General features: G+C 47.3%; 1 protein-coding gene across 3 annotated transcripts in view; it reads right to left on the bottom strand.

Annotated features, from left to right (window-relative positions):
• Positions 1–231: 231 nt before the first annotated feature.
• The window catches only part of SEPTIN5 (septin 5), an 85,639-nt gene continuing 64,473 nt past the window's right edge, over positions 232–21,397 (bottom strand). For all 3 annotated transcript variants that reach the window (XM_083717497.1, XM_083717496.1, XM_083717498.1), the window contains exons 3-12: positions 20,350–20,446; positions 19,132–19,218; positions 17,046–17,169; positions 15,312–15,446; positions 14,229–14,346; positions 11,560–11,661; positions 10,307–10,403; positions 6,818–6,953; positions 2,373–2,475; positions 232–1,208 (exon numbers count right to left, since the gene is read on the bottom strand). In XM_083717497.1, coding sequence (XP_083573623.1) covers positions 1,152–1,208; positions 2,373–2,475; positions 6,818–6,953; positions 10,307–10,403; positions 11,560–11,661; positions 14,229–14,346; positions 15,312–15,446; positions 17,046–17,169; positions 19,132–19,218; positions 20,350–20,446 — 1,056 coding nt within the window. In that variant the 3' untranslated portion in view covers positions 232–1,151. The remainder of the gene's footprint in view (positions 1,209–2,372; positions 2,476–6,817; positions 6,954–10,306; positions 10,404–11,559; positions 11,662–14,228; positions 14,347–15,311; positions 15,447–17,045; positions 17,170–19,131; positions 19,219–20,349; positions 20,447–21,397) is intronic.

Below are 21,397 nucleotides of genomic sequence, written 5' to 3'. Positions count from 1 at the left end.
AAAATGACTTGAGACATTCACTAGAGGAATCCACTGGACAGCGTACAAACCAATTAACACATTTCTCTAGGAATCCAAATTTGCTCCATGGTTGGTGAGAGACGAAGCATGGGCTGAGCGTGCCAAGATGATGCTTAACCTCAAAGTAACTCCCGCCTTGCAGATCCTTATCTCTGCAAAAAGTCCAACAGTTGTACATCACTCAATACAACTCACCTAAAACAAGGGCAGTGGGAGCTGTTTTTTTACTAGGATCCCTCGCCAGCAGGTCTTTTAAGTCCTTCCCCCCGTAGTGCAAAAAAGAGCCATGAGATTCTTAGTAAAGATATCATCGTCATGTCAGGAATGTTTTGAGAAACCATCAAAGAACGCCACACACCCAACCATCCTCATCCTCTCAAAGCGGCTGGTGGGGAGAGGACCAAGGGATGTCCTAGGCAAGAGGTCAGGCTGGTTGGTGCTCATGTCAGCAGCACTTGCTTCAGAGGAATCGTCGGCCTTCTTGCAAAACTTGCCGTGACCTCTGAAAGTTTGAGGACAAAATGGGGGGGGGGAGCTGGAAAGAGGAGGAGGAGAAGGGTCACAGCACCTTGGTTAGAAGTAAACAGTTAACGTGCATTTTACACAAGAGTCCTCAAAATCCATGTGCCATAGAAACGGTGGTTGGTTGGTTGGTTGGTCTGTTGGTTGGTTTTAAATACCAGAATGCTCCTTAACAGTTTAGTACATCTAGGAAAGAGTGGGGACAGCAGGGAATATCCCGATTGCGGAAGAGGTCCTCAGCAAACAACCTCTCTCCCTTCTCGTCTTCCCCCCTTCCCACTAACAGACGTTGCTACGATCAAAATAGAGCAGGGAGTAGCTGACATTGTGTCCTACAGCCATTGCTGGACTGCCAACTTCCTGTGATGGGCGTTGCAGTTTGACAGTGTTTGCAGGGTACCACGTTGGCTACCCCTGAATTAGAGAGAGGGAGGGAGGGAGGGAGGGAGGGAACGGGTGCCGCTCTTGCTCACAAGTCTCTTTGTTTTTGTTTCGTTTTGTTTTTGCAACAGGAAAGTCCATCCTAAAGCATCTGCGATTCCAGCTGAACTGCAGACAGTGACAAGGATGATCCCTTCCTTCGCAACTTCCATCCCGGCTTCCTTTTTTCACTGGTCTTGCATCTGCTGTTTCATTTTCTGCAGCATCTCTTGCATTCTACGCAACTGTAGGAAGAAAAGAGAGGGAGGGGGGAGAGGTGACGCTGTTTATTTATTACTTTTCCAGCAATATTCTCTCCCCCACCCCCGCCACCAGGCTGCCCCCCATTTCAAGGCAGATTATATTTCTACACTGCATCATGGGCTTTGTAGTCTTCAGTGGTATAGTACAAGCCCCTGAGTCCTAAAAGAAAATGGTGTTGCTGAACTTGTGCAGTGGGGTAAGGAATAAGACCTCCAACATCTGACTCTGAGTACTTACACGGCCAACAATGGAAAATTTGCACTTTCAGGCAGTGCAAATGTCTACTCTTATCTAGAGACATGAACACACCCCACTCTCATTCTGACTGATGGGAACCTGGTGTTTACATTGCTATTGGAGGCTGCTGGTTAAATGTCAGCCTCCTTCAAAAACAGTTGACTTTGGGCTTGCACCTACTGGACGGTGCCTGTGCCGTCACTGATGACAAAATGACACACACTTATTACCCACACCAATGACTGTGGAAGTTCTGAAGACTTAATATGAGTGAAGTTTTCTTCTTCTCTTTTTTTCTTAATATACTTTCCTAAGTATGCAAATATGCTTTGGGTTAATTGATGAGCCAGGGTACTGGACCAGAAGGTCCGTTGGCCTGATCCAGCATGGCACTTGATCCTTTTTCAAGATGAGAGTGAACAATGCCATATTTGAAAAAGTAAAAAACCAGGACACCCAAAACGTTGTTCAGCTTTTTTTTAGGAAGACCCCAAAATGGTCAAGCTTTTATTTAGGGGGCCACCAAGATTGTTGAGGGGTTTTGGGGTGTGTGTTTTTACAAAAACGCCAAAAAAGTGATTTTTCAATTGGATTGCCTAATCATCATCATCATCATCATCATTAATTTTATATCCCACCCATCTGGCTGGGTTTCCCCAGCCACTCTGGGCATCTCCCAACAGAAATAATAATGATGAAGATGATGGTGACGACAAAACATCAGACATAAAAAACTTCCCTAAGATCCAGGAGAAAACGCCGCCTTTCAGAAATTCCTTCTAACAATGGCAAAGCGCTCCAGCACACAACAAAACTACCACACACCCCCAAACAGCTCCAAATTCAAGAAGAAGATAGCTAGCTTGGGCGATGTCTCAAGAGAGACCAATAGCGAAATGCTTCCTTACCTCTTCATCTTTCATCTTGATCAGCTTCTCCGTTTCCGCATCCGGTGTTGGGAGCGGCAAAATCGGAATGGGGCTCTCTATCCTGTTATCCTGAGTCAGCTTGCTAAAAACATAAGCAAGAGAAAACGGGAGAGGGAATGAAGCTGGGTTTCATTAACTCTCCAATCCAGAAGGTTGCTTTATGGCAGCAATGGTGAGTCAAAGGTTCTCAGAAGACACTTTTCTAACAAAATTTCTTTTTCCCACTACCATCCCAGAAAAAAGAACGTCCCCCTGCAACATTTATCCATTCATTCACCAACAATCTTGGACCTGCCATTGCTTGGGAGCTCTGAGCACAACAACAGAAAATCAAATCAAATTTTATTAAACGGTCACAGACCAGATTAACTCGTACAGCTAGTCAGCAAGGCATAACACCGGAAAAAAAACAAAGGACAAAGGACAATTTCAATACAGATTAGGCCATAACAGCAAATTAAAATTAGACAGCATAAATAAAATTAAGTATTTGCCTTCCCCTGCATATTGACATTGGAAAGCTCTTGTTTCCTACGCCTAATAGCGGCTACACAGAATTTGGCAACGTTGATCGCAATTTCAGGAACCTTATCTTCTACCAAGGCTCTCATACGTTGGAGTTCTGGTTCATTTTTAAGCTTTTGTAGAACTGGGGCAATAAAGGTCAGGCGTAAATCCTCGTAGTAACTACAGTGCAGCAATACATGCAGACTTGTTTCCACTTCCGATGAGCCACATGGGCAAACACGTGACTCATATGGTTTGCCCTCATATCTGCCTAGCAGCAGGGCAGAGGGCAGAACGTTGAATCTGGCCAGGGTAAAGGAGTGTCTGTACTTAGGTATTTGTAAATTAGCCAGATAATTTGTGGGTGAAAACCCTCTCCCAAAGTCTCTAATTGTGGCATGTTTATCCATTTTGCCCATATGACATTGCAACTCTATGTCCCTAATGCGTTGAAGCACTTGACTTTTGGCTCTCTCATATCCTGCCGCTATCAAGATCTGCGGGGAGAATCCTAAGCTTCTTATCTTTTCAAACAGGGAAGCTTTCCAGGTAGAATGAAAGGTGTCTAAGAGTGTTAAAGGAGCCAAACCGGCCGGGGAAAAAATAAGTTTTAACCAATAGTGTATCTTTAGAATCCACAACCGTGCGTTAACGGGTGGTTGTCCAACTTCTAAGCGGACAGCTATATTAGATACACAGGGGGGGATCCCCAATAGACACCGATAGAATTTTGTTTGGAATGCCTCCATAGGCGCAAAATTTTTAAAACTGCAAACCTGGGATCAATTAGTGAGTTGTGGGAGTATTTTTGCAGCAAAAACCTGGGAGGCTGCCAGAACGTATTTACCCCCTTTCCCGTGAAAAAATCTTGTAAGGGCTTTATTGGCCCTTCCTGCGTTGGCAATGGCGTTTTTCATCTGTTGGTGCCACGAGACCCTTTCCTGAAAAGTTATTCCCAGGTATTTGAAAGTTGCGACTTGGTCAATAGGTTGACCACTTATTCTCCATTTGTGTTTCCTTCTTTTTTTTGAAAACACCATAATTTTAGATTTGCTGTAATTTATTGAAAGTTGTTCCTCTTGACAATAGTCAGCAAGTGATCTCAAAAGCTTCCTCAAGCCAACGCAGGAAAAGGAGAGTAGGACTGCGTCGTCCGCATACAGAAGCACCGGGATGGGCAAACCTGCCAGTTTGGGAGGGTGGGCATTTTCTTTCGCCATATTTACTGCTAGAGAGTTGATGTAGAAATTAAATAGCGTTGGCGCGAGGGCACATCCTTGTTTAACCCCATAGTGCGTTTGAATTTCTTTAGTTAGATGGCCTGACCAATCGCATCTTACCCTCACCCTGGTGTTTTCGTATAGACCACGAATAAGGCGTAATAAGCGTTTATCTATGTTTGTAGCGCCAAGCTTTTCCCAGAGTCTATCCCTTGGTATTAGATCAAAAGCCGATTTAAAATCGACGAAAGCTGCATATAAAGACCCCCCTTTTCTAGAGTATTTATCTGCCAGGTGTTGAAGGATAAGGGCCTGGTCTATAGTTGAACGCTTTGCTCTAAAGCCAGCTTGAGCTTCTGATAGAATATACTCTCTTTCCATCCACTCCACTAATTTATCACATAAATGAGCAGTGTACAGTTTACTAATAATACTTAATAGACTGATTGGACTGTAGTTAGCTGGCTCAGTTCTGTTTCCTTTCTTGAATATTGGAATGATGATGGCTAAACCCCAGTCCTCGGGGATAATAGCCGCTTGATTTATACTAGTGAACAAGGCGGCTAGCACAGGGGCGACAACAGAAAATCAGTACAAAGTTTAAATCCGTGGTTAAAATCAGTGCAATTTTTAAAAGGTTCAGTCTGCCATCTTGATTCAAACTAGTGTCCCATTGTATCAAAACATTGGGGGGGGGGGGGTTGAAGAAAACCTTCTCCATAATTTCAGGAACCGCCAGGCAAAATTTGGTTGAAAACAGTGCAGGCTTGAAAGGTTCAGTCCACCATATTGATTCAAAATGGTGTCCGATTGTGTCCAAACATGGATGGAAACCTGCTCCTTGATTTCAAGTGCCACCATGCAAGATTTAGTTACAGGTAAAGGTAAAGGGACCCCTGACCATTAGGTCCAGTCGTGACCGACTCTCGGTTTGCGGCACTCATCTCGCTTTTCTGGCCAAGGGAGCCGGTGTACAGCTTCCGGGTCATGTGGCCAGCATGACTAAGCTGCTTCTGGCAAACCAGAGCAGTGCACGGAAACACCGTTTACCTTCCCACCTGAGTGGTATCTATTTATCTACTTGCACTCTGACGTGCTTTCGAACTGCTAGGTTGGCAGGAGCAGGGACCAGGCAATGGGAGCTCACCCCGTCACGGGGATTCGAACCGCCGACCTTCTGTGGTTTATGCCCAAATGCATAGTGAACAAATGAACAAACAGCTTTCCAAAATATATAGCTGATTCACTCATTCAGCCAACTAACCATCAACTATAATTCTCAATCTGGTTTAAGGAGATAACAGAAATCACTGGGTTAAAGCTGACCAAAAGTTCAGAGGTAGCATTATTATCAATTTATGATGGGGGTGGAAGGTTCACAGGCTATGGTGGACTTGCTCACAAACTTATTGACGGCTGCACAAAATATTATAGCTAGGAAGTGGAAGGGGCAAGCAGAATATAAAACCAAAGAATGGTATAAAGAGGTGTGGGATATAGCTATGAATGATAAATTCACATGTGCCATTAAGGTAAGACGGGGAATATGCAGGAGAAATGATTTTGAGGAGATATGGAGGCTGTTTGTAGAATTTGTACTGTTAAAACGGAAAGGGGTCAAACCATCACCAGAGGTGTTGAAATTTTGGGAGGTTGGGTAGTTACAATGGAATGGTCTCGGTAGTGGGGTGCACATTTTTTTTCCTTATTTTTTTATCTTATTTATTTATGATTCTTACTTTGTAAAAAAAATAAATTTCAATCTGAAGCAAATGGCTGGTAACAACAAAGAATAAATAAACAAATAATAAAAAAAGATTCTGGTCCTCATGGTTTTAAGTAAAGGGCTGAATTAAATAGAAACAGAGGCTCCAGCACTGAGCTAGGGCCCTTCGCTGAAATGCTGCATGTCACATTTTCAGAAGAAAAATCATCCCACTTTCAGAAGACGTTTGCCACACAACAACAACAGCTCTAAGCATAGCTGTCAACTTACAGATTTGACAATAAGGGACCAGCAGCCTCGAAAATAAGGGACCAGCAGCCAAAATAAGGGATTTTAGTCAACCAGCTCCAGAGCCAAAGGCAGAAAGCCCAGGCAGCCCAGCAGCCAAATGAAGCCTCAAGTGGTGGTTCCCACAGCGCAGCAAACCGGCCAGTGGCATAGCGTGGGGGGTACAGGGGGGGCCGGCCGCACCGGGCGCAACATCTGGGGGTTAGGGTTAGGGGGCGCAAATCCACGGGTTAGGGGGTGCAAATCCATGGGTTAGGGGGCACAAATTACTTGCCTGAAACCGGCAAAGGGGGTGCAGCAAGGAAAACCACCGTCACCTCTCCGCTGGGAAGCGCTGAGCAAAAGCGAGTCCCCAGGCAATGCGGCCGATTTGATTGGCACAAGGCATGCAAGCTCCACCCCCCCAGTCGTTCTTAGACTCCTTATTGGGTGAGCAACGCAGCCAAGCAACACAGTTGGAGCCTCCCTCCTCCCTGGCCGGCAGGGAGGGAGGGAGAGGAGCTGCTTCCTTTGAAACCCGGGAAATTTAAGGGACATCAGCAGTCCGGGACAGTAGCAGAACACGGCACTGGGATAAGGGAGTTTCCCACCAAATAAGGGACGGTTGACAGCTATGGCTCTAAGGGCTGATTCACACAGACGCATTCATCCCTTGAGGGAGCAGAACCTCAGGTGGACCCTACCTGGTCATCTGCTGGATGCACTGCGCCCGATAGTTCTCGTAGTGAACGTCGCAGGTGACGTCCTTCAGGTCGTGCATGTGCGTTCGGATCAGCATGTTCCGCAGTTTCACAAAGTCACAGTGCGCCTGGTTTTCCACTGAGGAAGCAGCAACAACAGACATTGTTTGGCACACAGCAACAAACAAACAAATCTCGGGTAAGGAGGGGAATGTATGCACCAGAATCACCCTTTACATCCTAATTGTATTCAGTTATTTCAAGCACACACACACACACGAGTGTGTATGACTGTAAAAGGAACTGTGTTAGAGAATAAACGTGACAAGCACAGCTAAGCTGTGGTGGAAGGAAATCCACCGGTTAGCTCATTTCAGACACATTCCTCTGACATGCCTAGGGGAACCCATGAAAAGAAATATGCATTTTCAAGGGAATGCGGGTTTTTTAATTGCATACAACACATGTGTGCATGTACATTTGTGTGTGTGGAGGCTGGTCCCTGTTTAGGGAAGCTTTTAATGTTTGATGCACTACTATATTTTAATATTTTGTTGAAAGCTGCCCAGAGTGGCTGGGGAAGCCCAGCCAGATGGACGGGGTATAAATAAATTATTATTATTATTATTATTATTATTATTATTATTAGGGCAGATGAGGCACTTTGCAGACACCAGTGGAAGTCACCAAAGGAGCCACTGCCGCCACAGGTCCAACAATGAGCTTCATATCCTCACAAATTGCCAAGTCTCCAATTAGTCGAGATGGCATTGTTCCACATCCCCTCTGTTAGAGATTGGGAACATACACATGGCCTCATCGGATTACAATAAGGCCCAAGTTATGCTCCAACACTAGCCTGCCAGAGGCCTCTGAAGCAGGGGGTGGGGAGAGATCTGGCCCCTCAGGCAGTGGCGTAGCGTGGGGGGTGCAGGGGGGGCCGGCTGCACCGGGCGCAACATCTGGGGGTTAGGGTTAGGGGGTGCAAATCCATGGGTTAGGGGGCGCAAATCCACAGGTTAGGGGGCGCAAATTACTTGCCTTGCCCCGGGTGCTGACAACCCACGCTACGCCACTGCCCTCAGGTGTTGTTGGACTACAGTTCCCATCACCTCTCTCTACTGGCCATGGTGGCTGAGGCTCATGGGAGCTGGAGTCCACAGCATCTACAGCAGGGCAGTCCAACCTTTCTGACCACGCGGGCCGCAAGAGTACTTTGACCCAGAACCTGCGGGCCACGCACTGAATTTTATTCTCACATCATAAATGAAAGAGTTTGCAATATAGTTAATACTATTTAATATATACAATTAATATATTTAATTGGATGACTCTGATCTAGAGGTTGGGGGAGATTGTTTTAAAAGCTTCCCTAGCAAGCACATTCTGAGTTATTTGACCATTGGCTCTCTGAATTCCATTGATGCTGCTTGCCATTTTAGCATATCGTGTTACAGTGGTACCTCGGGTTAAGTACTTAATTCATTCCAGAGGTCCATTCTTAACCTGAAACTGTTCTTAACCTGAAGCACTACTTTAGCTAATGGGGCCTCTTGCTGCCGCTGCGCCACTGGAGCACGATTTCTGTTCTCATCCTGAAGCAAAGTTCTTAACCTGAAGCACTATTTCAGGGTTGGCAGAGTCTGTAACCTGAAGCGTATGTAACCTGAGGTACCACCGTATTTATATCATGCTTTTAGTGCTGTGGTTGTTACACGCTTGTTGCCGTTACTTGCTTAATTGTTTGCTGGGTTTCGTTAGCTGCTTTGAGTGCCCCCGTTGGAGGGGAGGAAAAGCAGCGTATTATTTCATTTATTTATTTTAAATATATATATATACCCTGCTCTTCACCACACCTGGGTCCTAAATCTCCTTGCAAAAACAAAAATTTACGATATACAAAATTTAGAACATGAATTAAAACACCGGGAGAATAAAACAGCATTTGTGGTGGTGCAAAGGTCTCCTGAAATAAAACTGCTTTCACCTGGTGCCTGAAACCTACCAGAGGCAGCAGGTGTGCTAGGTTCCTCCCAACGCTGTGGGTGCCCAATGCGTGGACATGACTGGTAGGAGCCCCGACACACCCTGTGAAAGGTCCGTCAGGGCCTGTTGCGACTGCGACAGGCTCCATCAGGCCCTCCCGCTGCTGCCACAAGTTCTAACTGAGGCTCACTTGCAGCGGGAGGGCCCATCAGAGCTCACTGCAGTCAGAGTAGGGTCCGCTGGAGCCAAGGGTACCATCTCGCTCTCAGGACTGTGGGTGCGCGCCGCCACAATGCAGATGTGTGACGTCACACGCACAAACCTGCACATGCAGGACACTGAGGTCCAGTTCCAAAGACCTTCTGGCAGTTCCCTCACTGCGAGAAGCAAAGTTACATGGGACCAAGCAGAGGGCCTTCTTGGTGGTGGCGCCCGCCCTCTGGAACACCCTCCCATCAGATGTCAAGGAAATAAACAACTATCTGACTTTTAGAAGACATCTGAAGGCAGCCCTGTCTAGGGAAGTTCCTAATGTTTGAAGTTTTATTGTGTTTTTAATATTCTGTTGCGAGCCGCCCAGAGTGGCCGGGGAAACCCAGCCAGATGGGTGGGGTATAAATAATAAATTATTATATTAACATTACAGTGGACGCTCGGGTTGCAAACGTGATCCGTGCAGGAAGCACATTCACAATCCACAGCGCCATATCTGTGCACACGCGGGTCACAATTTGGCGCTTCTGCGCATGCACAAAGCGCTATTTAGCGTTCCGGTACTTCCGGGTTCGGCGCAGTGCACAACCCGAAATCACACAACCCAAAGCATCTGTAACCCAAGCTATGACTGTATTGCATGTGCGTGTGACGTCACACATCCGTGTTGTGCTGGCCGGTGGTGGCTCTTCTCCGCAGTCAATGAGGCACCCTATTTCTGCGGGGAGGGGCTGAGAGAGATGCTGCCTCCATGTCTGACACACACACACCCAGAAAAGGGTGCCTCGCTGGCTGGCTGCAGAGCGTGGATGCCTTCTCATTGACTCTGTGGGTGCCCAGCCCCCAGAATTAAATTCTTGTGGGTGCCCAATCACCCACAGCCGCTTGGAATTAGCTCCCATGGCTGGAGCCCACCCAGCTGTGGAATATTGAGGGGGCCCGTTGAATTTTTTTGTGGATGCCCAGGCACCCACAGCACTGCAGAGATGGCACCGTGACAGGCAGCGAATGTCTGACTTCTAATAGTTCCATAACGCTGGACCCACCACACTGAAAACACGACGCCTCGTTGACATGAGTCGTGCTTCTGGGCCATGGGGGACTGCTAATAGCAGAAATCGGAGTAGAATTAAATAGTATAAGTAACCGAGGCATGAGTTTTCTGCTTTGGGTTGGCACTCGAAGGTAGAATGCTCCTGGACCAGCAGGTTCCATTTAGCTAGGAGGACCAAACAGCTTTTCGGAGACCCAACGTCCAGGACTCCCATCTCGCTGCCCAGGAACACGGCTCACCTTCCACGATTCCCCAAGGGTAGAGCCGCCCTCGTACCCTCTGACCTTTGGCCTCAACCACCGTGTTGCTGCCGATGACTGCGAAGGGAGCACTTTCCTGGAACGGGAGGAGAGATAATTTCAGGGTTTATTGGACATGGTCAGACATGGACACAGAAAGAAGCTAGAGATCAGAGCAGCTGGAGAAGACCAGTGGAAGAAAAGAAGATTTAGGGAAGCCGAGTGAGGGATTCCTCAGTTTCCTTGGCCCAGGGTTCAACAATTCCCATCAGCTCCAACCCCTGGCCGTGTCGGTTGGGAGTGATGGGTCTGGGAGTCCAATAACATCTGGATGGGCAGATGTGGTCCATATTGCTTTAGATGTTTGCCTGACATGCTGAAGGAGGGAGAGGACCATGTTCACACATCAAGTGTGGGTATTACAGGATAACATTTGTGTCCAAATTCATATTTTGTGATTCAACATATACTGTATTTTTCTGTGTATAAGACGAGGTTTTTTTAATTATAAATTGGCTGCTGCTGTGGCAATTGGATGGGCAATTGGCGGCAGCTGGTGGCAAGCGGGCAGACGAGTGGTGGCTTCGGCAGGCGATTGGCATTGGCGGCAATCCTCCCCCCATAAAAAAGCTCAACAACTCTGGGCAAACTCCCCCCCTTAATTCCTTAATTTGTAGTCCCCGTCTTATACACATGGGTGTGTTATACACCGAAAAAGACAGTACTTAACTAATGCACACTTAACAAATTTTCATGGCCCTCTAGTGGCTATGGTGGAAATAATGTGTTAGTGTTAACTCTGAAAGTGTATACTCAATTCTGACCAAACTAAGCCTCTTAATGTATATTTTGCTCTAGGAGGTTTAGTTGGCTCAGAACCAAGGATACACTTCCAGAGTTAATATTAAACACATTATTACTTCTGGTAAATGAGCCAGCATAGCTGCTAGAGGGCTGTGAAAATTGTGTCCCAGGCTTTTAAAGACTCAGCTACACGGGTACAGTGGTAACTCCGGTTGCGAACAGGATCCGTTGCGGAGGTCCGGCCGCATCCCGAGTAATTCGCAACCGTACAGAAACATTTGCACTAAAATGCTGGTGAATTTTCATTACGATAAAATTGCAAACTGATGTGAAAATGCGGGAAACTGAAGACAGACAAAATGAAAAGCTGAAACAACCCCAAATTGACAGGTTGTCTCATCCCTAACCATGACCAAGTATTATGGGAAATATTTTTGCCCCTTCCTCACCTTCAGCTCTCTGTCTTGTTGTTTGAAGTCCTCGTCTTCGTCAGAATCGCACTCAGGAAACTGGTAAACTTTAATTCCAAACTTGTCAATCTCCTCCCTGATCTGCACAGGAAGGAGAAAACAGGAAGAACACTCACATTACAACATAATACTTGGCTGGTGCCATAAAGAGAAACATTTAAAGCAGGAGTAGGGGAACTTTTCCAGTCCAAGGGCCACATTCCCTTTGGGGCAATCTTCCAGGGGCCACACACCCCACTTGCTTTCCACTACATCAGACCAACGCATAGCTGTCAACTTACAGATTTGAAAATAAGAGACCAGCAGCCTCAAAAATAAGGGATCAGCAGCCAAATTAAGGTATTTTGCTATTGTAAAGAGTTACATACATTGGTAGGATTGACAGATGCTGTCAATCCGGCATGAGGCGGTCGTGGCATCACCGTGGCCGCTGAAGTGCTGCCCTTCTGCGTCCCTCCCTATCCCCTCCTCTTCCTCCTCCCTCAGGCCGCCTCCTCAGCTACCACCACTGCTGCCGCCTCCAGGCCCGTGGGCAAGAGTCTCTCTCCCTCCCCCCCTCTCTCGGGTGGGGAAGGGCCGATGGAACTCCTCACACCAGGACGACGGTGCCAGCACGGGCACTCGCGCGCGGCGGAGGACCCTGAGCTACTGCTTCCCTCCTAAGCCGGGTGAGCCTGAAACCCGGGAAATTTAAGGGACATCATCAATAAGGGACAGCAGCGGGACACAGCGCTGGGATAAGGGAGTTTCCCACCAAACAAGGGACGGTTGACAGCTATGGACCAATAAGCCCAGTATTATTTAGTCTGGGCCAAAAAGGAAGCACACCCTCATCCCTACATCAGAGCATTGTTACAACTGGTTTCTTGCAAGCTGCTTTGAGAATCACATGACTGAAAGGCAAGCTACAAGCCAGCCTTCCCCAATCCGGTGCCCCCCCCCCCACTGTTTTGAGCTAAGGTGTCACCATTTAGTATAAGGGTCGTCAACATTTAGTACAAATGTCATGGGCTACTACTGCTATCTTCCCTGGTGGTTGGCCACACTGACTGGGGCTGATGGGAGTTGTAGTATATGTAGAGGGCACCACACTGGCTACACCTATATTAAGTATGTCAAGTCCTCAACAGCTTGGGACCAGTTTACTTGAACTGCCTTGCTCCACAAGTGCCCGCTTGACTGCTTCGATCTATAGAACTGACACTTTCACAAGAGCTACGTAATGTTGATTCCACACTTGTAAACCGTCGATCCTTCGGTGTGGCAGCACCTACTCTGTGGAACTCCCTGCCCAATGACTGTAGACAGGCACCCACTCTATGTTATTTTTGGTGACTGTTAAAATGGTGCTTTGTTTAAGCAAGCCTATTCAGGCATGTCATTTTATTGTGTATACAGTCGTACCTTGGAAGTCGAACGGAATCCGTTCCGGAAGTCCATTTGACTTCCAAAATGTTTTCAATATGTTCTGTCCCCTCCCCCATGCTTTTCAACGTCTACATGCAGCCGCTGGGAGAGATCATCAGGGGGTTTGGGCTGGGTGTACATCAATATGCGGGTGATACCCAGCTCTACCTCTCTTTCAAATCAGAACCAGTGAAGGCAGTGAAGGTCCTGTGTGAGTGTCTGGAGGTGGTTAGAGGATGGATGGCAGTTAACAGATTGAGGTTGAATCCTGACAAACAGAAGTAATGTTTTTGTGGGACAGGAGGCAGGCGGGTGTGGAGGACTCCCTGGTCCTGAATGGGGTAACTGTGCCCCTGAAGGACCAGTTGCACAGCCTGGGAGTCATTCTGGACTCACTGCTGTCCATGGAGGTGCAGTCAATTCTGTGTCCAGGGCAGCTGTTTACCAGCTCCATCTGGTACGTAGGCTGAGACCCTATCTGCCTGCGGACTGCCTCGCCAGAGTGGTGCATGCTCTGGTTATCTCTCGCTTGGACTACTGCAATGTGCTCTATGTGGGGCTACCTTTGAAGGTGACCTGGAAACTACAACTAATCCAGAATGTGGCAGCTAGACTGGTGACTGGGAGCGGCCGCCGAAACCACATAACACTGGTCTTGAAAGACCTACATTGGCTCCCAGTACATTTCCGAGCACAATTCAAAGTGTTGGTGCTGACCTTTAAAGCCCTAAATGGCCTCGGCCAGTATATCTGAAGGAGCGTCTCCATCCCCATTGTTCTACCTGGACACTGAGGTCCAGCCACCAACGGCCTTCTGGTGGTTCCCTCACTGCAAGAAGCCAAGTTACAGGGAACCAGGCAGAGGGCCTTCTCGGTAGTGGCACCCGCCCTATGGAACGCCCTCCCCTTAGATGTCAAACAGAAAAACAACTACCTGACATTTAGAGGACATCTGAAGGCAGCCCTATTTAGGGAAGCTTTTAATGTTTGATGCATTACTGTATTTTAATATTTTGTTGGAAGCCGCCCAGAGTGGCTGGGGAAGCCCAGCCAGATGGGCGGTGTATAAATAAATTAGTAGTAGTAGTAGTGGTACATATACACCCAGGTATGCTGGCTGGGGCGGAGGGGAGTTGTAGTAAAAAAATCTAGGAAGGCACCAGGTTGAGGAAGACTGGTATAAATCTTCATAATGAATGAATGAATGAATGAATGAATGAATCAGCACTACCGCTGCTCACCCGCTCTTTTAGCTTCTTGATCTCAGAAGGAATGAGGCAGTCGGCTTTGGCAATAAGGGGAACAATGTTCACTTTTTCATGCAGAGCCTTCATGAACTCCACGTCTACCGGCCTCAGTCTGCAACAAAGAAATGCAGCGTTAGAAGGCAAACGATCTCTATTTTTCCCTGCACGCTAGCAAGGGGAACTTTCTGCCAAAAAAAGGGGGGGACAGGACTTCCTCTTATAACAAGTCCCTTTTTCTAGAAGGGCAGCTTGGAAATATTAGACTCTAAGCTTAATGGCTTTGTGGGGAACTTCCTGCTTCCTCTTCAGATCATAATGTGTGTGCTTATTTTAAAATGTAGCAATCCAGTCCCGTTGCGTCAGGGAGCCCCTCCTGGTCATTCTGTGGAGTGGCAGACTTCCAGTCTGCCTTAAAGTCCAGTACTGATGGCACCAATGCCCTGTGGCTCTTACTGTCTTATATCAGGGGTAAGGAACCTTCATCCCATGGGTCTAATAAGGACCATCAGGTCTCTCCCATTTGACCCACAAGCCCATTTGGGTCAAGCCACGCCCATCTGCCCTTCACCTGATGCCATATTGAATATTCATCCTTACATTTTCCATTACAGTGGTGCCTCAGGTTACAAACACTTCGGGTTACAGACCCCGCTAACCCGGAAGTAGTACCTCGGGTTAAGAACTTTACCTCAGGATGAGAACAGAAATCGCACGGCGGCAGCGCGGCGGCAGTGGGAGGCCCCATTAGCTAAAGTGGTGCTTCAGGTTAAGAATGGTTTCAGGTTAAGAACGGACCTGCAGAGCGAATTACGTTCGTAACCAGAGGTACCACTGTGTTACATCTGCATCCCACTGTTCCTCCAAGAAGCTCAATGTGGATTTTACCCTCATAACAACCCTGAAATGTAGGTTAAGGCCAAGAGAAGGTGAATGGCCCAAGGTCACCCAGTGAGCTTCGTGGCTGAACGGGGACTTGAACTTTCGTCTCCAAGGTGCTAGTCCAGAACTCTAACCACTATGCTACACTGGTTCCAGGGTATGTGAGGCAGATAAAGGAACAAGCCCATCCCACCTTACCCATGGCCAAAGGGAGAGATGAAGTAGAGGCAGCAGTGGACCCGGTTGTCCTGGATGTTCTTCCGATTGAGGCCGCTCTCATCCCGGAAGTACTGTTCGAACTGCTGGTCAATGTAATCCGTGATGGCCTTCCAACTAGAGCAAGTCACAAGGAACAGATGGCAATGGGACACCAGTTTAGATGGTACTTGGGGACAGAGGATAACACACATTAACAGAGGCGAGATCCCTTAGATCCAGTGTAGAAATCGCTGAACTAAATATTGCCTATCACAGAGAAAGAACATAAAGAATTTGCCTGTCAACAACTGCAAGGATGTTAATGGCTCAAAACCAGAACGTTACGCTACTCCCTCCTTGGGAACAACAGTTTGGGACTGGACTGTGATAGCAAAAATAACTTATCTAAGAGCGAGAATTGCAGTTCCATATAGAAACAAATTCTGGGGAAACAGGTTGCCCCTTACACAGCGTTGTTAAGAAAATAATTACCTTCCATGAAAGCAAATTCAAGGAGGTTTTGAGTTTTTGCACTAAAATGTAAACATGGGGCAATATTACAGGTGTATGTTATTTCTTTCAGCTTTCACAGAGCTGCTGAAAGGGCTACTGAGAAGATATGCAAAGTGCTTTGCTTTGCTCTATGTGGGGCTGCCCTTGAGACTGACCCAGAAACTCCAGAGGGTGCAGAATGCCGCAGCGAGACTCCTTATGGGGTCCTCGCTGAAGGATCACATTCACCTGGTGCTATACCAGTTGCACTGGCTCCCAGTGGAGTACAGGATCAGGTTTAAGGTACTGGTTTTAACCTTTAAAGCCCTATATGGCCTAGGACCCTCGTACCCACGGGACCGCCTCTCATGGTATGTCCCACAGAGGACCTTATGGTCTTCAAACAAAAACATTTTGGAGGTCCTGGGCCACAGAGAGGTTAGGCTGGCCTCAACTAGAGCCAGGGCTTTTTCAGCTGTGGCTCCGATCTGGTGGAACCCTCTGTCACAAGAGACTAGGGCCCTGAGGGACTTGACATCTTTCCGCAGGGCCTGCAAGACAGAGCTGTTCCACCAGGCCTTTGGCCAGGGCACAGCCTGACCCCCTCCTCTGGCAATCCTCACAGAACTCTAGCCCAATGGTTGCCATTAATCTGATTTGAATTGATTTTGAATTGATTTTATAATGAAATGATTTCAGAATGTTGCATAATTTTAATGTTGTTAGCCGTTCTGAGCACGGCTTCCGCTGGGGAGGGCGGGATATAAAAATAAAAAAATATTATTATTATTATTCATCACTTAAACCTCTTTGCATATATTATAGGCCAGTTTGCACTGGTATTGCAAAAGGCATACAAAAAGGGGGAAATGGTCTATTGGAGAGAAACCAGACTGTGTCTCACAATTTCCCCTGCAGCAGAGGTAACCAAAGCGGTGTGGGGGTAGAAGAAGAAGAAGAATTGAAGAGCTTGGATTTGATATCCCGCTTTATCACTACCCGAAGGAGTCTCAAAGCGGCTAACATTCTCCTTTCCCTTCCTCCCCCACAACAAACACTCTGTGAGGTGAGTGAGGCTGAGAGACTTCAGAGAAGTGTGACTGGCCCAAGGTCACCCAGCAGCTGCAGGTGGAGGAGCGGGGAATCGAACCCAGTTCACCAGATTACAAGTCTACCGCTCTTAACCACTACACCACACTGGCTCTCTTATTCTCTTACTCTCTACTGAGTCGTAGGACTCACCACTCAGTGTTGTTCACAGCATCTCCAAACCCTGGCGTGTCGACAATTGTTAACTTCAACTTCACCCCCTTCTCCTCGATGTCCACCGTGTGTTTCACAATCTCTACTGTCTGACTGATTCTTTCTTGATATACAAAGATGGAAGAAAAAGAATAACGGAGGTTAGCGCCAGAGAGGTCCCTCCCCTACCTCCAAATCGGCCTCACTATTTATGATTTGTTGCCAGGGCTTTCTCTCTCCTCTCCTTCCCCAAAATGGGATTCCCCTACCTTCCACCCACCCCCAAAAATGGGGATCCAGTGAGGTTGTTTAGCTTCATGTCTGTCCAGGGGAAACTGGTGGAAAGGCTTGTTAAAGAAAAAAATAATGGAACATATAGAAGAACAAGCCTTGCTGGAGCATAACCAGCATGGCTTCTGCAAAGGAGGAAAGATGTGCTGTTGCACTCAGGTCTTGCTTGAGGGCTTCCTATAAGTATCTGATGGCCCACTGGCTTGATCCAGCAGGGCTATTCTAACATTCATAATTGTTCTAGAAGCTTTGAACTCCTAAGGAAAGTTGTTGGGACTTCAGCTCCCATCACCCCCTGACCATTGATGATGCTGGTTGGAGCTGATGGAAGTTGGAGACAAACAACATCTGGAGAGTCTTAGAGACCAACTAAGTTTGTTACTGGTATGAGTTTCCAGGTGCGCAGCCTGGGAGTCATTTTGGACTCACAGCTGTCCATGGAGGCACAGGTCAAATCTGTATCCAGGGCAGCTGTTTACCAGCTCCATCTGGTACGTAGGCTGAGACCCTATCTGCCTGCGGACTGTCTCGCCAGAGTGGTACATGCTCTGGTTATCTCCCGCTTGGACTACTGCAATGCGCTCTACGTGGGGCTACCTTTGAAGGTGACCCGGAAACTACAACTAATCCAGAATGCGGCAGCTAGACTGGTGACTGGGAGCGGCCGCCGAGACCATATAACACCGGTCTTGAAAGACCTACATTGGCTCCCAGTACGTTTCCGAGCACAATTCAAAGTGTTGGTGCTGACCTTTAAAGCCCTAAATGGCCTCGGTCCAGTATATCTGAAGGAGCGTCTCCTCCCCCATCGTTCTGCCCGGACACTGAGGTCCAGCTCCGAGGGCCTTCTGGCGGTTCCCTCACTGCGAGAGGCCAAGTTGCAGGGAACCAGGCAGAGGGCCTTCTCGGTGGTGGCGCCCGCCCTGTGGAATGCCCTCCCATCGGATGTCAAGGCGATGGACAACTACCTGACATTCAGAAGACATCTGAAGGCAGCCCTGTTCAGGGAAGTTTTTAATATGTGACATTTTAGTGTATTTTTTATCTCTGTTGGAAGCCGCCCAGAGTGGCTGGGGAAACCCAGCCAGATGGGCGGGGTACAAATAATAAATTATTATTATTATTATTATGTGCATGCACACCTCTTCAGATCTGATGAGGTGTGCATGCACACGAAAGCTCATACCAATAACAAACTTAGCTGGTCTCTACAGTGCTACTGGAAGGATTTATTTTATTTTTTTGGTTTTGTTTTGACTACGGCAGACCAACATGGCTACCTACCTATATCTAGAACATCTGGAGAGTCACAGATACTCCCCCCCAAAAAAAACCCCTTCTTTTGAACATTCTTAGCTTCGCTTTGTAGAATTAGCTCCCACATCATCCATGTGGTTGATGCATCTATATCAATAGTTTTCAACCTTTTCAGATCCAGGATCTAGCTTTAACCAAAGCATGAATTTGCAGACCCACTTAATTTTTTACCATATATTTAGATGGTGGTAGTGCTGCTGTTGCTACTTACATTAGATCAGGTCGTGATCAAGTCATAACCTACTGGTTGAAGACACTATTATTGCTCTGCTCAGTAACAAAGAGGCAACATTTCAAGCAATTGATGCTAGAAACAGATCCCAGTTTCTCAAGCCTAGGTTCCACTGTGGCTACAAATCTGTGCCAGGGCTATAGCACTTCAAGCACAAGACAAGACAGAATCCTAGCTGACAGCAACGGCAGGAAACAGCACCACCTACTGGTCGGAGGTGTTGCCTGTCTGATCACGGGCAAATACCTTCGGCATTGAGAAGTTTTCGGTCTTTGTAGAGGTCTGTCAGGAACAAGCTGTTTACCAAAGTAGATTTACCCAGGCCCGACTCTCCTAAAAAGGGACACCCGCAAATACCAGGTTAAAAGAACATCTTGGACAAGAGGTTTTCATGCTAAATTCCAAGATTATGCATTTGTTACTCTTCAGGAATGGCACCAGGGAGGTAGATTATCGTCCCCCAAGCAGGAAATGTTTCCATGTAGAATGCTCTGTCCTTGGATTGACACAATATCTCATCGCCACAAATCTAGTTTGTCTTGTTCACAATGCTCACATAAGATGCTGTTATTTCAGCAGGGAAAGATTCAAAGGCATTGATTTGGCCAAGGACACACAGAGGGTGACCCCTGAGAGCCTGTAGAAGCGGACTATACTCAGGACCAATCTACACTATGCATTTTAAGAAGGATCGTACCATCCTGGCTACCCCCAAAGAATCCTGGGAGCTGTTGGTTTCCTAAGGCTGCTAAGAGTGGTGAGGGGTCCCCTATTCCCCTCTCAGAGCTATAATTCCCAGAGTTCCCTGGGTCATAGCTGTCAACTTAAAGATTTGAAAATAAGGGATGAGCAGCCTCAAAAATAAGGGATCAGCAGCCAAAATAAGGGATTTTCAGAGCACAGGTATGTTCAAGTTCCGAGCCCCTCCGAGCCAAAGGCAGAAAGCTCAGCCAGCAGCCAAACGAAGCCTCAAGCAGTGGTTCCCACAGTGCAGCAACCCGGCAAAGGGGATGCAGCAAGGAAAACCACCGTCACCTCTCCGCTGGGAAGCGCTGAGCAAAGGCGAGTCCCCAGGCAACGCAGCCAATTTGATTGGCACAAGGCATGCAAGTTCCACCCCCCAGTCGTTCTTAGACTCCTTATTGGGTGAGCAACGCAGCCAAGCAACACAGTTGGAGCCTCCCTCCTCCCTGGCCAGCAGGGAGGGAGGGAGAGGAGCTGCTTCCTTTGAAACCCGGGAAATTTAAGGGACATCATCAATAAAGGACAGCAGCGGGACACGGCGCTGGGATAAGGGACTTTCCCGCCAAATAACAGACAGTTGACAGCTATGCCCTGGGTGGAGGGATTGATTGTTAAACCAATGGGCTGGGAAAACCTGAAAGACCACCTCCATCCCGACAGACCCTCCTTAGATCAGCTCAGAGGTCTCCCTCTGTGGGTAGTTCTGCTGGGGGGTCTCACCTGCCACCATGAGGGTGAAATCAAAGCCCTTCTTCACAGATTTCCGGTGCACCTGGTTGGGGAGAGTGGCAAACCCCACATACTGTTTTTCGTGGTCCTGCAAGAAGGATAGCAGCAGCCATTGGTCACCTTCTTATTGCTGCTTTTTAAAACATTTAATTAGCTGTTTTACGGCTCCCCCAATCCAAAAAGGCAGAGAATCAATATCCTTACTGCAATAAATAAGGAAGTCGTTTTGAAATTAATTCAAGTCAATCAAAATGGAAAGGTTATTAATATTAATTGTTGCTGACGTTTATACGCCACTTGATACCAGGCTTCTAAGCAGTCTACAAGTAGAAAAACCAGCTGCGCAAACATGAAAATATAAACATTCATCCTTAAAACAATCCCATGAAAATATTAAAATGTAAACATTGGTAATTTTAAAAATGTGCAATGGAACAACCCCATTAAAACAGGAGACGCGGGACAATAGGTGAAGGGTGAGATGAATGAAACAAGGCTCCAGATTCAGAGGAAGTAAGTCAGTAGATTCCAAATATTGGGGAGACAAGGGTTTCAGAAACACACTGATGGACCTGGGCAGCCAACAGAAGGAGGTGAGTTCAGATCCTCAACAGTCCATTGAAGCCCAGTTTCGCAGTGGTGGTGGCAAGCAGAATTATTTCCTGCTGCCACTCTTCCCACCCACCTACAACCCCTTCAAAAGAACCCCCTCCCTTGGGAAAGAGACTATAGAGCTGTAGACATGGTGCTTTCAACAAGAGTACGAGCTGAGTAGCTGTATATGCAGATAGTTGAGGCGTATTCAAGGCCGGATTTAGGTTTGATGAGGCCCTAAGCTGCTGAAAGTAATGGGGCCCTTTATATGTCCAGCTGTCCTTTGTCAACAACAAATTTTCACTGTTTTTTTTGTGTTGAATATATGCTATATGGTAATTTATGGACCTAAGGTAAAGATACCCCTGACCGTTAGGTCCAGTCGCGGACGACTCTGGAGTTGTGGTGCTCATCTCGCTCTATAGGCTGAGGGAGCAGACAGCTT

The sequence above is a fragment of the Podarcis gaigeae genome, assembly GCF_964106915.1.
Source record: "Podarcis gaigeae genome assembly, chromosome: 16".
Classification (NCBI taxonomy): Eukaryota; Metazoa; Chordata; class Lepidosauria; order Squamata; family Lacertidae; genus Podarcis; species Podarcis gaigeae.
The sequence above is the reverse complement of the archived record's forward strand: the minus strand, read 5'-3'. Positions and strand labels throughout refer to the sequence as shown.